Source organism: Daphnia pulex, chromosome 6, assembly GCF_021134715.1.
Source record: "Daphnia pulex isolate KAP4 chromosome 6, ASM2113471v1".
Classification (NCBI taxonomy): domain Eukaryota; kingdom Metazoa; phylum Arthropoda; class Branchiopoda; order Diplostraca; family Daphniidae; genus Daphnia; species Daphnia pulex.
Genome location: NC_060022.1, coordinates 950,760 through 965,422, shown reverse-complemented (window position 1 = coordinate 965,422; position 14,663 = coordinate 950,760). Strand labels below are relative to the sequence as shown.

Genomic DNA, 14,663 nt, shown 5'->3' with positions numbered 1-14,663 from the left:
GTTATTTCGTAAAAGAAAAGGGCAGAAAATAGTATAAGGTTCGATCTGACAAAGTTGTCAAGTTCACACCCCTACACGACCACAAGTCCTTAACAACCCGAAACCTCCTTTATATATATTTATATAAGATAAGAGTTGACTACATAAAATATATCCGCGCGCTCCTCGTCGTGTGGATGGCCGAGAGAGCCGAGAGTAGAGTCGGTCCCTTCACTCTCCTCTTCGATGGATGTCAATTAGCGAGCGCTCCGGCCCGTGGAATGTCTTTTCCATTTTCGTTTGCTCCGCTGCTGTTGCTGCTGCCTCCAATCGATTCATCTTGATCACCTGACAGTCGCAGCAGTTGCTTGTGGTTGCTCTTTTATCTGATGGACGCAACAAGAGCCAGTCTCACAGCCAACAGAGATGAACCTTATGTCGTTGCCATGGCGACGTCAAAGTCTCTCTCTCTTATATTCCACACACTCACAACAGCCTCAACTGCCATCAGTGTACAAGTGTAAAGCTATAGGCCTCCGTATAGGTGTCTCTATATTTTTTCATATTTATCTACATCCAAAAAGGTCCGATAAGATAAAAAAAAGAAAAGGGGGAAAAAAGAATCAACAGAAAACATTTCGAAGGAATGTCCTGTGGCATGGACATGGTAGTAGTAGTTGTTGTGTAGTTGCTGGTGTTATAGTGCCCGACTGTCGTATTCTTGCGGTGGGGATATATCTGGGATGCACTTTGTACGCCATTATTCAAGGTTTTTCCTTTTCTCCGGCTGTGCTGTGTGCGTATAGGTGTTATTTTTTATTTTTATTCTTCCTCCTCTCGATGTTGTTGTTGTTTCCACAGAGCAGGTTCTTTTCTTTTTTCTCGTATACCTTTTTTCTTTTTTCTTTCTATGTTTGTTGTTATCAGCCCGTTATATCGACACATGGTTGCCACCTTCAAATCTCTTCTCTTCACCACACACAAGTCCCCCCCGAAACAACTTCTCTTCTTATTCTGCCCATCTCTCTCAGGTGGACGAAAAGAAGAAAAATAAGAAGAACTACCTCATGTCAGAGCTCATAAAAGCTTGTCGATCTCGTATATGTTGTCCCGTATGCTGGCCTGGCCTCTCTTGTTTCTTCTTTCCACTTTTAGATGGAAAAAAAGAAAAGAAAATGTGTCGTACATCAATTTTTCTTTACGCCATGCCCACGAATCCCCCACCAAAAAAGTCTGCATGCGTCCAAAAGCTGCCGGATTGGAATCTCACCGAAAAGGTAAAACGCTAGAAAAATGAAATAAAAATGAAACGAAAATGTCTTATATCGTCGGATGACGTCATCCTGTCAACAACATCTGACCCGGACTCTTCCATGAATAATTCAGCTACAATTTTCTTTTTTTGATTTCCAACTTTTTCCCGCCTCCCTTCCAGGCGAAAGGAAACACCAACCATTTGACGCTGGGCTGTTGCGTGACCACCGAAAGAAGCCATGCAACTATATAGCTTTAAATAACGATATGCCAGCCAGCCAGCCGACTATTTCTTCTTCTCCGACTTGGACGCCATTACCGGGATGATAATCATCCAACGTCGCGTGGGATGAGTCCCGGCAAACAGTGTCGAATGCCCGGCAGATTGAAAAGTTATCAGAAGAAAGTCGTACAATATTTAACAGTGATAGACCAAGCTTGGGTCCTGCAGGTCTTGTTGTGGTCGTTTAAATCTTAAAGTAAATCATCTGCGGGTTTAATGGAAATTTTTACTTTTATCTTGGCTGAGGTAGGAAGGGGGGAGTGTGCTTAAGCAAATAAATCGATTTTATCGTTTGATTGGTTTCAATTAGGGTGAAAGGTCGATTTTTAATTGCTATCGATATCTTAAACTAATTAGAATATTAGCGTCGTCTGCTTTCCATTTGCTTCACAGTTTCGAGAAAGAGACGAAGTTGAAAGGTTCTGAAGAAAACGGACCGATCACTTTTTTTTAACGTACAGCCACGTGGCTACACAACAAATTAAATTACAACAATGTGATAGTCGTATCAACTCTGGTCGCTTCTCTTCATAAAACAGCTAAATACACACTCCATGAAACTGTTTGGCAGGTACATATGGGAGCTTAAATAAAAAAGAAACCTGTTCCAACTGAAATGTTGGTTCCTGGTTAGCATTTATCATACTGTAAGCCCCCTGTGTTGATGCATGGCAATTTGTTTGCTCTAGATGTAACCCTTTTTTTGTTTTGCAGATTTGAGGCCAGAGTCAGCCATCGTACCCACAAGTTATGCAAGTTTTGCTCGTGCTGGTGGTATTGACCTGTCATCAGCAACAATCTCTCCATCATCGCTTGGGTAATAATAAATTTTGTTACTTTTATTCTTGTGGCCTGCTAGAAATATTGCGAAATATTGTTATGATGCACAACTTGCATGCATTTACCGTGTATTCCATCATAATCTTACATTCTCCTGACTCCTGTTCATTACGAAATAGGGTTTACCCACTATCTCATTTTCAATCATCTTTCCTTATACATATCTGATGTTTCTGTCAATATCATTCATAACTAATATATTTTTTTTTTTAATTTTAGATAAACAGCATCCCTATTCATTGGAGTTAAACTACCGATATCGGTCGAATTCTTTCGTTTCTTTAAATCCATTTTGTCCTCGTGTACACTCTTGTGTGTTTGGGTGTATTCACGAAGGCATTCTTTTCTGCTGTGGATGGAGCAATTGTGGCTGCCTAGCCGTAGATTTCCCAGGCTCAAAGGTAGGAAAAATTTATCTAGTCTTCCTTTTTTACTCTGGTGGTGTTGATTATAGTAGGGAGTTCGATTATTCCAAAGCTAGGAAGTTGACTGCAACTGTTTTATCTTCCCGTTTTTGTTTTACTCAGTTTCATCATAGAGTTCATTAAATAAGTCATTCGTAGAGCGACTGACAATCAGGCCCATTTTGTTTTACCTCACAACTTTGTCTTTGGATATGTAAACAATCAAATTCGTAAATATTTGAACATTAAACACTTCAAGCCAAGTGCAGCTAGAAATGTTTATGTTTGCCGCCTCCTCGTTATGTAGCTCGTGAATTTCTACAGCCGCATCATCGGCGTTCAGAATTTCCCATTTTCTTTATATTCTTATTCTCATCCTACAGCACCTATTGGCCTTTTGCCTTGCCAACGGGTAGACTGCGCAATCAAAAATCAAAAGAGGGAAAGTCAACAGATGGGGGGTGCGGTTTTGTATGAATAGGAGAATAACAAGAGACTTCACTGCGGAAAAAAGAGTCGCGTGACGTGTGTCTTCAACCGGGTATACGTACTAATCCCAGCCAGCGCACCTATATAGTCGCGATGCGTGTTTAGAGAGACTTGCCATATCTCCACGACAACCAGCTGTATAAGAGAGCGAGTCCTTTGCCATCCATCCCGGCCGTCGTCCCTCCTGCTGCATCCCAGCACAGCACAAACCCGTCAGTTGGGAAAGGCAGCGAGAGCCTGTAAGGTATGATGATGTAGTATGCGCCGAAGGACTGTCATCACTCGGCATTGCTAATCAGATGTCGCCTGTAACATGTCGTTGCTGTCCTGGTGTGGCGTGCCGGCCGACCGGCCGGCTGGCGGCTCTTTCTCAATGAGAAGAAAAAGGCAGCAGAGGCGGCAAACTCTTGAGGAGGATGCTGGGCTGTTGCACGTGGGAACAGATTGTGGAAGAACATCTAGAGGACGAGAGAAGAGAGAGATGGAACAAGACAAAACTATATTATAGATATGAAAGAGGAGAGAAAGAATAAGGGGGAAAAGAGAAGAAATGTGTAAGAAAAGACGGAAAAATATACACACCAGGACGTCCAGGCCTCCTCTCTTTTCTATATATCTATTCTTATTCTCTTTCGTATAGAGTCGAGCCTTTTTTTTCTTATCTTGGGGAATCCATCTTTTTCCATCAATGTTTTGTAGCCGAGTGTCTCGCTCTGACTGGCTGAACGCTGTCCACGTCGTTCGGCCGCAAATGTACGCAAGTCTCCAACATTTTTCCTTTTGATGATTTGTTTCAGTTGTGCCATCAACGATTTGTCAACTTTGTTCCAGCACAGTCGGCAAAATGATGTGAAATCGTTTATTTCATTTTTCAATTCCAATTAATGATCTGGTAAGCTGAGATAATTAGTAGAAAATGACATTTTCACCAACTGCTGTTGACGGAAAATTGGCTGACTGGTCGGGCTCATTTGTAATGAATTCGTTAACCCCACGAGTTGACGTGGAATAACTTTTTTTAAGGGTAAGGGGATCAAGAGGAGGAGCCGCTTCGGAAGGAGGGAAATGTCCGAGCATTTGCTGTGCGTGGTATCGTTAGATTATTTTTTTTTTCTGTTTCTTTTATTTTTAGTGCGGGGGGTTCATATTGCAATAGAGTGATGGTATGTCTCTCTTTCCTCCTCTTCTATCTCTGGCTGGTTGGTTTTTATTTTATTTTGGGTGACTGTTGAGATAGAGAAAGAGAGACAGAAAGAGAAAAGAGACAGAGCTCCCCGCCGAGTCACTTCTCGCTGACCGTACGTACACACACATTGTGTGTGTATACGTACCCGTTGAGGCTCGTATAGCTCACCAGCATCTCAGCGGCCACTTGCAGCGCCAGGAATGTCAACTCCCTCCTCCTTTTTTCCTCTTATTCTTCTTTTTATTTTAACACACGGAGAAACAAAACGGACGAGCTGCCTCGGCAGCCACCTTGCCATCTCTCACGATTTGTACATTTCATTCTTCTTCTTTACACAGCCGTTTATAATAACTTTCTCTCCGTCGTTTGGTTTCGCCTCCTCCTAGCTGTGAGAGAGAGAAAAAGCGGTTTGTTTTCAATCATCAAGATAGAGACGGGACACGGAACGACGACTTGTTGTGAATACCGAACCGAACCAACAAACCGAAAACAAGTCAAAAGTGCGTAGACTTGACTCGGTGTCATCTTTCTTTTCTTTGACCAGAGACATTTTCGTTTCTCCCCTTTTTGTTTATTTATTTATTTGTTTCTTTTTTTGTTATTTTTGTTTTTCTTGTTTTTTTTTGGCTTGCCAAACTGCCACAACACGTTAGCGTGTCTAGAGAAGGAAATAACACTGGCTGACATCATCTTTTGGTTCGTTACGCGATATCAAAAGGCCAATTCTTGTATTATAGGCGAGAGCGTTCGATTCCGAGAAGAATCACGACGAGGCTGAACACAAAAAAGCGATGGGAATCAACTCTCGTGCCGCCTTGACTTTCGCCACGCTAGTTTCATTCATCAATTTGGAGAGAAAAAAGAGCCAAAGAGATCCTCCTTTTCCTCCGCTTTCAGAAATAGAATGTCACGGATACATACGGAACCTGTCGCGTCGTGTTTCCCAATTAGCTAACCCAGAAATGAGACAAGTTCCCAGAGAAAACACTGGCGGAAGTGTTGGACCCTGCATGTGAGAGCTAGCTGTGAGGGCATTACGCAATTGCTGCCATCTGGGAAACGGCATTCGTCACCAGTTATTGCTCTTGAAGATGAAGGCGGCTTGGCTCCCAAGTATACAGATTGTAAGACTTGCATTAGTTCACATTGACACAGCCGCGGTGTACTTCCTCGACTTAATGTCCTCCTCCTCCTCGTCTTTTGTATTCCACGCCACAATCGCCTCAATGGAATCTAACCCGTCGAATGGATTACAAGGATTTCTAATGCGATTAAGAATGTTTGTGGGGGTGGTGCATTGAATGAGCTAGCCCATTCCAAGGGTTGTTTACCGCGAAGAAGAATCCTCGTCCAAATGTTTTGAGAGCAAGGAATGATGCGAGAGTCTCCCGGGAGGAAAGTATAGGGATTCACTACTTTTTATTGTCATTTCTTTTGGGGGGGGGGGGACATTTCATTTGTATCTGTTGTCTCTTTTTTTATTATTCTTCTACTGCTGGGCATTGGGCCCAGTCAGAATAAGATGGGAGAGAACAAGCGCGACCGGGATTACGGACAATGGCGCACTGGGGGGGTTTACACAGGGCACGGGGGGCGGGGGAGTGTGCTCTCCTCACCGTATTTATACACTAGTCTACCCTACACATAGAAAAAAGATGCTGAAGACAAAAAGAGTCCTTAAAAGAGGATCAATGACTTGTTTGCCACCCCACCCTACAGCAGCCACCACCTCCTTGATTTTATTTTACGGAGAGCAGCGCGCGCATAGTGTCTGTCAAAGTCTTCCGCTCCCTCTTGATCCTGTTCGCTGGAGCGTCGGGTAGAAAAAGAAGGAAAAAAAAACGACAGACAGATAGACAGGACAAAACTATACACGCGCACAAAAATAAGAAAAAAAAGGAGAGCGCCGAGTTTTTCTCGCTTGTCAAGTCCGCCTTTGACACGTCATCCAATCCGGGCGGCAGCTGATGACGAACCAACGCGCTGCCGCCGACTGCTGGTGACGATTGTGATGAACCTCACACGGATCTTTTCATTTCTTTTTATTTCTGCTGTTGGTTGTTTCATGAATCAACCGTCCTCCCCCCTTCTATTTCGGTGTGCTGGGGCCCATCCGTTCAATTGGATGCGAATGTGAGGTTATAAATATCACCGGATGTCACGCTGCACGGTGCGTTGATTGTTGGCCGTCAGGCGTTAGCCTTTGATTCACGACTCTCGTTAGTGTAAACTACACGCCTCTCTTTTGTTTTTATTTCTTTTGCGAGTGGGTAAACACATGCCGCATGCGTGTGTGTGTGCTGCTCAACATGTTTCCTGTGCGCACTACTATTCGCCCTGGAAAGTATTTCAACCTACACTGTTGAATCGGATGAAATGATCTTTCGGTTTTTCGTATTATCTTGACGATTTACGGTTGAAAAATTTATTCCGAATGGAGAGAGGCGTATCGGAGGTTGACTTTTATTTCATTCGCCTCTTTTCTATATAAATAAAGAGACAATCAAAACGTTGAATGTTTTGGCCGAGCCATAATAACGCGCAGCTTGCGGCTGTTGGCCTCCGAATGGCCGATCCTTTTGATGATGCGCAGTTGCACACGGCGGTTTTTTTTCTCATCCGGCCGAGCGGACAATGAAGAAAAATTGGGAACGAAAAAGGTAAAAACTCGATGGGACGTCGCGTAGCGAATTCCATCTCAAACTTGTTTCCAATCATGTCCACGTCAATCACGAGCTGTTCAGCCAAACCGTTTTGCTGTGACATTGACAATGTGTACAAGCCAATAATACAACTGAATGAGTCGACATGTTATAACTCGGTCGCCTCTCTTTCCGTTGATGGTAGGTAAAAACATTCTTTTCTCTCCTCACTTTCTAGTTGGATTCTATTCCGTTGCCTTTTCACCACAAAGTCAAAACTCGACTGGATATAAAAAGAAAGAAATAGGGTTAATTTTTGTGACCTGGCGAAATATTTGGCCGCCCTCCTGGGTCTTCCATTTTCATTGTAGTGGAAACAAAAAAGGTAAAAAAAAAAAATGAAAAGAAAAAAAGATTTTCTAGGTGGATAGCCACCACACAACATTCAAAGTGTCCGGCCTTCATATTCAGCTGCTCGTCAAAAATCAAGTCAACATTGTTCCATTGTTTATAAAAAAAAAGTTCCTTGGCTATACAACACGTAGTGTCGATCTGTTCCTTTTTCCCTTTTGTGTGTAGACGTACACACAAGAGTGTCACTAAATCCAATGTGTTTTGCCGCCCCCACAATCGAAAAAGCTTGTATAAACTTTTATGAAAACAAACCATCTCGGATTAAATTCATAAAGATTTCACGTCGCTATGCATTAACACAGTTTTGAAGGCCCTGGCCGGAAGCGCGCTACTAACCTTGTATTTTAAAAGAGAAAGGCTCATCTTTGATAAAGGCCCAAATATAGTCAGTTAAATATATATACCGACGGATGTAATATACATGTAGTTGACAATGGAGTACCGTATACTGTTTGAGTTTTGTTTCAAATTCTTACTTCCAGCTGTTCCGGAATATTTTTTTTTAAGGAAAATGGAAAAGAAAAAAGGAAAAAATCAATTCGGTGGAATGCCGGGAATGTGCGACGACGCGGTAGAGAGATAGCTTCACTATGCGTGCCGAGGAAAAGAGTGCCAGAGACGAGACGAGAAGCTCCCTCCCATTTTCTCGCCCACGAAGAGGGTCGGATTGGCCGCAGTCGTCACTGAAGAGAGCAGCGACTCCGCCTCCGAGGGGCCAAACGGGGAGGAGTCGACTGTTTTGACACGGACCAGGCAGCAGCCAGCAAAACACCCAAAAGGCTCTGGCCAAGTCTCCAACAACTTCAGTTGATCGCCTACTCTCGACTCGAGCGAACAAGGCAGTGCTCGATGCTCATATTTCTCCGCGCGTTCAAATCATCTTCACTGCACAGTCCTTAACTGACAGCAAAACACACGCACACAAGTGTCGTCAAAAAGTGCCAACTTTATTTCATTTGTTATTTCGATTTGATTCGATTTTCTGCTTCGCCAAAGTGAGACAAATGTTGCCTGTCGGAACGATGGAAGACGAGACTTGCCGCATCAGCCTCCACCAGCACATTGCGGCCGCTCCGCCAGCATCGGCCATTCGGGCCATCAAAGCCACAGACTTTTCCATCGCGGCCATCATTGGCAGTAGCAGCAGCAGCAGACCGACATCGCATCATCACCATGGCGAGTATATCGTCAAACCCTCGTCACCCGAATCGGCCAACAGCAAACCCAACAACAGCATCTTCCACTTTGGTAAGTCATCTGGAAAATTGATTGGTCGACGGTATTTTGATTTAATTCGCCATAATGTCTCTCGACCATTAGATCCGGTGAAATCCGTTTTGCCCAAACAAGAGACGGTTCAAACTTGCAAGACGGAAGAGTCGGAAGACATTGACATTGAAAAAGATGTCGACGTTGAAGAATTCTCCGACGCTGAAAACGTTTCGGCCTCTTCGCCATCGGCCCTGTCGTGCGAAGATGAGCAAGAAGAGGAAGAAGAGGACGAAGACGCCAAAAGTAAGAGCAGCAGCCATGGAAACAAGAGCGGCGGCGGAAAATCATCCGGCGGAGGCCGCAACGGCGGCAAGAAGAAATCCCGCTCGGAGCCGGTCAATCATCTCATCAAGCCGCGCTGCAATTGCGACGAGCTCACCACCGTCGATTGCCAATTGGAGACTAAAGAGCTGTGGGACAAGTTTCACGAATTGGGCACCGAAATGATCATCACCAAAACTGGCAGGTCAGTCATCGCGGCAATTTTCTTTTTCTTTTAATGAGCTGTCAGATTGAGCTAACCGATCGTTTTGCTCTCATTTGTTGGCGTATAGACGCATGTTCCCAACTGTTCGAATCACCTTCTCCGGCTCGCTGTTTGGCGATCACCGGGACTTGGGCAGCAACGGGAGTAACCGGGTGCGCTACTACGTCCTGCTGGACGTTGTGCCAGTGGACAGCAAGCGTTACCGCTACGCCTACCACCGTTCTTCGTGGTTGGTGGCCGGCAAAGCCGACCCGCCGGCCCCGGCCCGTCTCTACACTCATCCCGACTCGCCTTTCACTCCCGACCAGCTCCGCAAGCAAGTCATCTCCTTCGAGAAAGTCAAATTGACCAACAACGAGATGGACAAACAAGGACAGGTGAGCTAGCACTTCACTGCGTCGAGCAGGTTTTGTTTTCATTTTTGCATTCCAGCATCCTTGGCGCTATTTCAATTGGCACCCGCCGACTGTAATCATATAGCAGCCTATGTAGCAATTAAGAGCTGGCCAGCCACGTCCGAGCACCAGCATTAGAAATCCTCTTGATTGCATTTCGAGAAAACACTGAGAATTGCATATTAGATATGCAATGTGTGTGGTGTTGGAGATGGTCGGCAGCTGGACGTGGCGTACGTGACAGACGCGGGGGTTAATCAAATTAGTTTCTCGATTTCGAAATTCGGGAATAAAAAAGAGGTCACAACACTTGCAGCTGTCAAAATTAATGAAACGGACTCTAGAGTAGGCTATAGGCAAATTGGAAAGGAGATTGCGAGTCGCTGGTGAGATGGACGTTCTAATCTTCTTTTTCTTTTCTTTTGGGCTGGCTTAGTAAGTAAGGACTGTGTAGTACAGGGTGGGTGTCATGTGTGAGCATCCGTCTCTCCCTCAGCTATGCCATAACTAAAAGACAAGAGTGTCGCATTTCACGTTTCGCTTCTTCAAATCCTCTTCTCCGCCGTCGCTATGAATAACATCGGCCCACCCATACAACACAGCACCGACCCATACGTTTTGTATCCTCCTTCGTGTAGTATTGCGCTTTGCTGGGCAGAAATAAGGAAGAAGAAGAAACATGTTGTTGCTCAACTTTGGAGGTCCGCGAAGTTGACTCTGATGGGAAAGCGAGGGGGGGAAATCGTTAGTTAGTGAAAGGAAGACCACACAGAAAAACCAGTCAAAAGTTGTTTCCTTTTTCTTTTCTTGAGACCCGCGTGAATTGCCGTGCAGCATCCGCGCGACCTAGTAGTAGAGTATCGGTTTCGTATCCGCCGGCGTAGTTCACGGGGCAATTTGTTACCAAACCCATTCGTGTTACTGATATGTAAATGCTCTCTCTCTCTTCCTCCTCGTGTGGAGTAGATGCATTTTTAATTAATTGAAATTGAGCCCGGAGCAGCTCGACTGTGTGTGTGTGTGCGCAGACAATTGCTGAAAGTCTGTTCATGCGACGCCGTTTTAAACTAACGAGAACTTACGGTCCCAGATGGTTTTGATCGTTGATGAGATTTTGCCGTGTCGGCGGTTTAAATCCCCCCCAATCAACGGAAACTCGTCTCTAACTCGTCCCGATCACGCCAGCAGATAGACGCGACAACGGCGGCGGCGGCGGCTCGTGCTTATAGTCAGGCCTACCGTCCGTACGGGATCGCTGGGCTCGTGCGTAATCTGTTGGGGCATGTATAGACGACTCCCGAGGGACGAACGGCAGCAGCAGCAGGCGAATGCCCAATAACATCAGCCCGTGTTTTTCAATTAACCATAATGGTCATCCTATAGTGTATTATACCCGGCAACTCTTTTTCTTCTTCTATTCCCCATTTCGCTCGCTGTAACCGCAGCAGCAGTGCCGACTCGTTTATCAAAGTGTGTAGCGCCATATGTCGCCTCTTTCCGTCCGTTTGAAATCTCCGCCGTCGCAATTGAATCGAACGCAGAGCAATTACACTGTGGCCTTCCCTTTAATCGCATAATATAGGCCTAGATGGTTTTGACCGAGAATTGTCTCTATAATTTCTTTTTCTCCCGTCGTTTAGATTGTGTTGAATTCGATGCATCGCTACCAGCCCAGAGTTCACATCGTCCGGCGGATGGAAGGCGACACGACCCGTCCGATCGTCGATTTGGAGCGTGAACAATTTCGCACCTACGTCTTTCCTGAAACGGTTTTCACCGCCGTGACTGCCTACCAGAACCAGTTGGTAAGTCTCACGCCTTCCAGTTTTACAACCGGTTAGATTGCCTTTCACGTAGAGTTCAATGAATACTCTGCTGCGAGACTTAAACTGACGGAATATTACCGAAATCAAATAAAACAAAGCCACTCATATGTGCCCTCCGCTTCTTTTTTTCTTTTTTCAAATTGATAGATTACAAAGCTGAAGATCGACAGCAACCCATTCGCCAAAGGCTTCCGTGACTCTTCCAGGCTCAGCGACTTTGAAAGGTGAGTTATCAATAACCAGCCAACTGCTGGGGTTTCTTTTTTCCCATTATTATATGATTCCACCAACTTGTTCCTTGTCTGTCAGGGCTTAGTATAAGATATCGGAGCAACCGCAAGTTGATGAGCAATCCATATTACAAGAAAAGGTGTGGGATTCAATTTGTAATTTTATGGCACCACCCGAAAAAGGAGAGCTATAGGTAGTACCGCCACAGAAAAAGAAATTATGATTCTTTTTTCCATGGAAGGAGGCCTATCTATCTATATATAGTGGATTAGGAGGACTTTATATATAGGGGGAGGAAGGAGAAGGGCTGGAGGGGGGGGGGGGGGGTTGTGGCTTTGCCGCATCGGTGGGCCTGCTGGCTATAGGAGTGGAACTCCCGAGTCCATTACGGAGCCCCTAAGTGGTGCCTGCTGCAGCGATATTACCTGTACAAAACGATTACACAACAATGAGTAGGCACCTTTGTCTTTTACCTCCTCGTTTCGCTATTTCAAGAAACTAAACGAAAGGAAAGCAAATGAGACTGACTGGCCGGCCGGCCAGGATAGGATAGGAGGGCTGTGCGTGCGTTGATGATGACGCTGCTGAGCCGCCAACACGGAGCCAAGCAATTAGGCCTCGGGCACCTCTCTCTCACCACCACCAATCTCGCCTCCCTCCCTTTCTTTCCTCTTTTTAGATGAGCGCAAAGGTAATCAAAACCATCTCGAAAAGTTGTTGTCTATAGTCGAGAAAATGTTCCGTTCCGTTGCGTATGTAATATTTTTATTTCGACTTTATTTTATTCTGAAGCACCGGTTGCTGAATTATTCAGCGGGCTGATGCCCGGGCATTAGTGTTGGACTAAGCGACGGCAAATGAGCGTTTCTCTCTCCCCCTTTCAAATAATGGAGATGATAATTATTTGCATAGAAAACAGCAATTAAGCTTAGACGACTCGAGCTCGACGCTTTTAATATTCGACAGGAGAGCACTGGAGGAAATCACGATTTCACATCGAGTGCGTGTGCAGTATTTTTCCGTGTTCAGAACAAAATGCATTTAACGGTTAATATGCGACAGCGATATCCTAAGCTCTTCCATAGGCCCTTAATGTTCCAGTAGTCGCTATATTATAGGCCTATACATTTTTGAAAGCTAGAAACTCAAGACTAATGTTTCATTTTTCTCTTTTTTTTTTGCTTTGCAGTCGGGATTCTATGGAAGGAATCATGGCCGAACACCACCAGCAGTACATGCGCAACAATCCGTTGCGACTCTTTCCCGATGCGTCGGAAATGGATCCGGCCTCGGCTGCGGCCGCTGCTATGCTGACGGAAAAGGCCCGAAGCGCCTTGGGTTTGCCGCCGTCGGCTTTCTGGGCCGGCAACGGCCAGTCGCAACAACAACAGCAACAACAACAGCAGCAGCAACAACAACAACAACAGCGCATGAGGAATCCTCTGGAATCTTCGTTCCAGCCGTTCATGAACCCATCGGCCGCTGCCGCTACGGCCGCTGCCATGTCTCAGTTGTACTCGCGCGGAGCTGCAGCCGCCGCCAGTGGAATGATTCCACCTCCCCACTTTTGGTCGCAATTTTATGGTCTCAACCATCAGCTGGGTCTGCTGTCGGGCCTAGCCGGCGGATTCCCATCTCCCGTTGCTGCAGGACCGGAATCGTCTTGCGGCGGATCTCCTCCGTCACCGTCGGCCTCTTCTACCAGCCCCAACGGCTTCAGCCACCACCAGCACCAACAGCATCACCAGCGATACTCACCGTACCCGTTGAACGGCGTCAAGGGCCAACAGCTGCGCACTCCGTCGCCGCGTGTCAACGTCACTACGTCTGTTCCTTCATCTCCCAAATGAATTTGGGCAGTTGCAACTTGTTGGGCGTCTTGAACTACACACACACACATTTATCTATTCACCATTGTACATATCGAATCCAACTTTAAGCGATCCATGTCAGATTGTACATAGACATTCTAGGCGACAAAGCACGAGACCTCACGATCTAAATGACATCACTTCACCTATCCCGAGTCTTTATATTGTAACTCTTTTACACACGGCAGTATTTGTTCCCTTCGTAATTAGCCTAGCGCATATATATTATCGATGTAGCGCCTTGTGTGCTCACTCTGTGTACAGTATACGTTGCCAATCATTTCTTTTGCCATCCAACTCTATTTCCAAACAAATAGTAATAATGCTAAATGTATCGAGAAAAAAAAAGGAAAAGCGACGAAGACAACAACAAAAAAAAAAGCACAAAATAAACTTTTTATGTTCAAACAATGAAGCAACAAATGAGCGGCTTGTGTTACTTTTTGTTTTTCCCCATTTTCGATAGTTTCGTTGAAAAACCCCAAAACTTATTTTTATTTTTATTTTTTTTTGGCTTTTAGATAAATGATGGAAATTAATGTTTCCGCCAGTCGGCGGGCTATGCAACACTCGTTGGCGGAGGAAGGAAAAAAGGGGAGAAGAAATGGATGAGGCCACCCGCAAGAGAGAGAAAATAAAAAGGAGTCTTAACGTGTTGGACTGAATAAGCGCCAGCAGATGAGAGTTGCTGGTTGTTTGCCTCTTCACTCTCGCTCCTATTTTTATTCATGATACACATAGATTCCTCTTGTTATATTTTCTTTCTTTTAACGACTTGTTATCATCACTTCTCCGTGTGTAATTGCCTTCTGGGCCGGCGCTGCTGCGCGAGTTTTTTGGAATCGACGATCTCTGCTCCGGCGAGCCGAGTCTCAGAGATGAGCCGAGGGCGCAATTGGCTTGGGATATTTATTTATGTAGTACTGCGGTCATATAGTAGATGAGCGCGCGGTGTTAGGTGCATAATTACAGCACGTGTGGTCTCGTGTTGTTTGGCCGCCTTGGAAGAAGAAGAACAAGAGAAAAAACGTGTCGACTCTTCAAATGTACAGAGTCTCTACATCTTTTCCTTTTTCATCAGTTTCCAGTT

At 45.2% G+C, this 14,663-nt stretch overlaps 1 protein-coding gene across 3 annotated transcripts; it reads left to right on the top strand.

Annotated features, from left to right (window-relative positions):
• The first annotated feature begins 1,889 nt into the window (after positions 1-1,889).
• Positions 1,890-13,999, top strand: LOC124196284 (T-box transcription factor TBX20-like). Of its 3 annotated transcripts, none has more exons than XM_046591220.1 (9): positions 1,890-2,087; positions 2,231-2,333; positions 2,576-2,757; positions 7,974-8,739; positions 8,812-9,229; positions 9,318-9,627; positions 11,286-11,450; positions 11,619-11,695; positions 12,892-13,999. In XM_046591220.1, exons 4-9 carry the CDS (start codon positions 8,496-8,498, stop codon positions 13,550-13,552), a joined length of 1,875 nt encoding a protein of 624 aa, XP_046447176.1. In that variant the 5' UTR covers positions 1,890-2,087; positions 2,231-2,333; positions 2,576-2,757; positions 7,974-8,495; the 3' UTR covers positions 13,553-13,999. The 3 variants fall into 3 exon arrangements, with proteins under 3 accessions (XP_046447176.1, XP_046447177.1, XP_046447175.1); XM_046591221.1 differs by having other exon boundaries at positions 1,906-2,087; positions 7,999-8,739; XM_046591219.1 differs by lacking the exon at positions 1,890-2,087 and adding an exon at positions 2,147-2,163 and having other exon boundaries at positions 7,999-8,739.
• Positions 14,000-14,663: the final 664 nt, after the last annotated feature.

Coding starts and splice junctions, on each gene's coding strand:
- LOC124196284 (XM_046591220.1), top strand. CDS start 8,496: ATGTTGCCTGTCGGAACGATGGAAGACGAGACTTGCCGCATCAGCCTC. Junction 9,628..11,285: donor AGATGGACAAACAAGGACAG/GTGAGCTAGCAC, acceptor CCCGTCGTTTAG/ATTGTGTTGAATTCGATGCA. Junction 11,451..11,618: donor CTGCCTACCAGAACCAGTTG/GTAAGTCTCACG, acceptor TCAAATTGATAG/ATTACAAAGCTGAAGATCGA.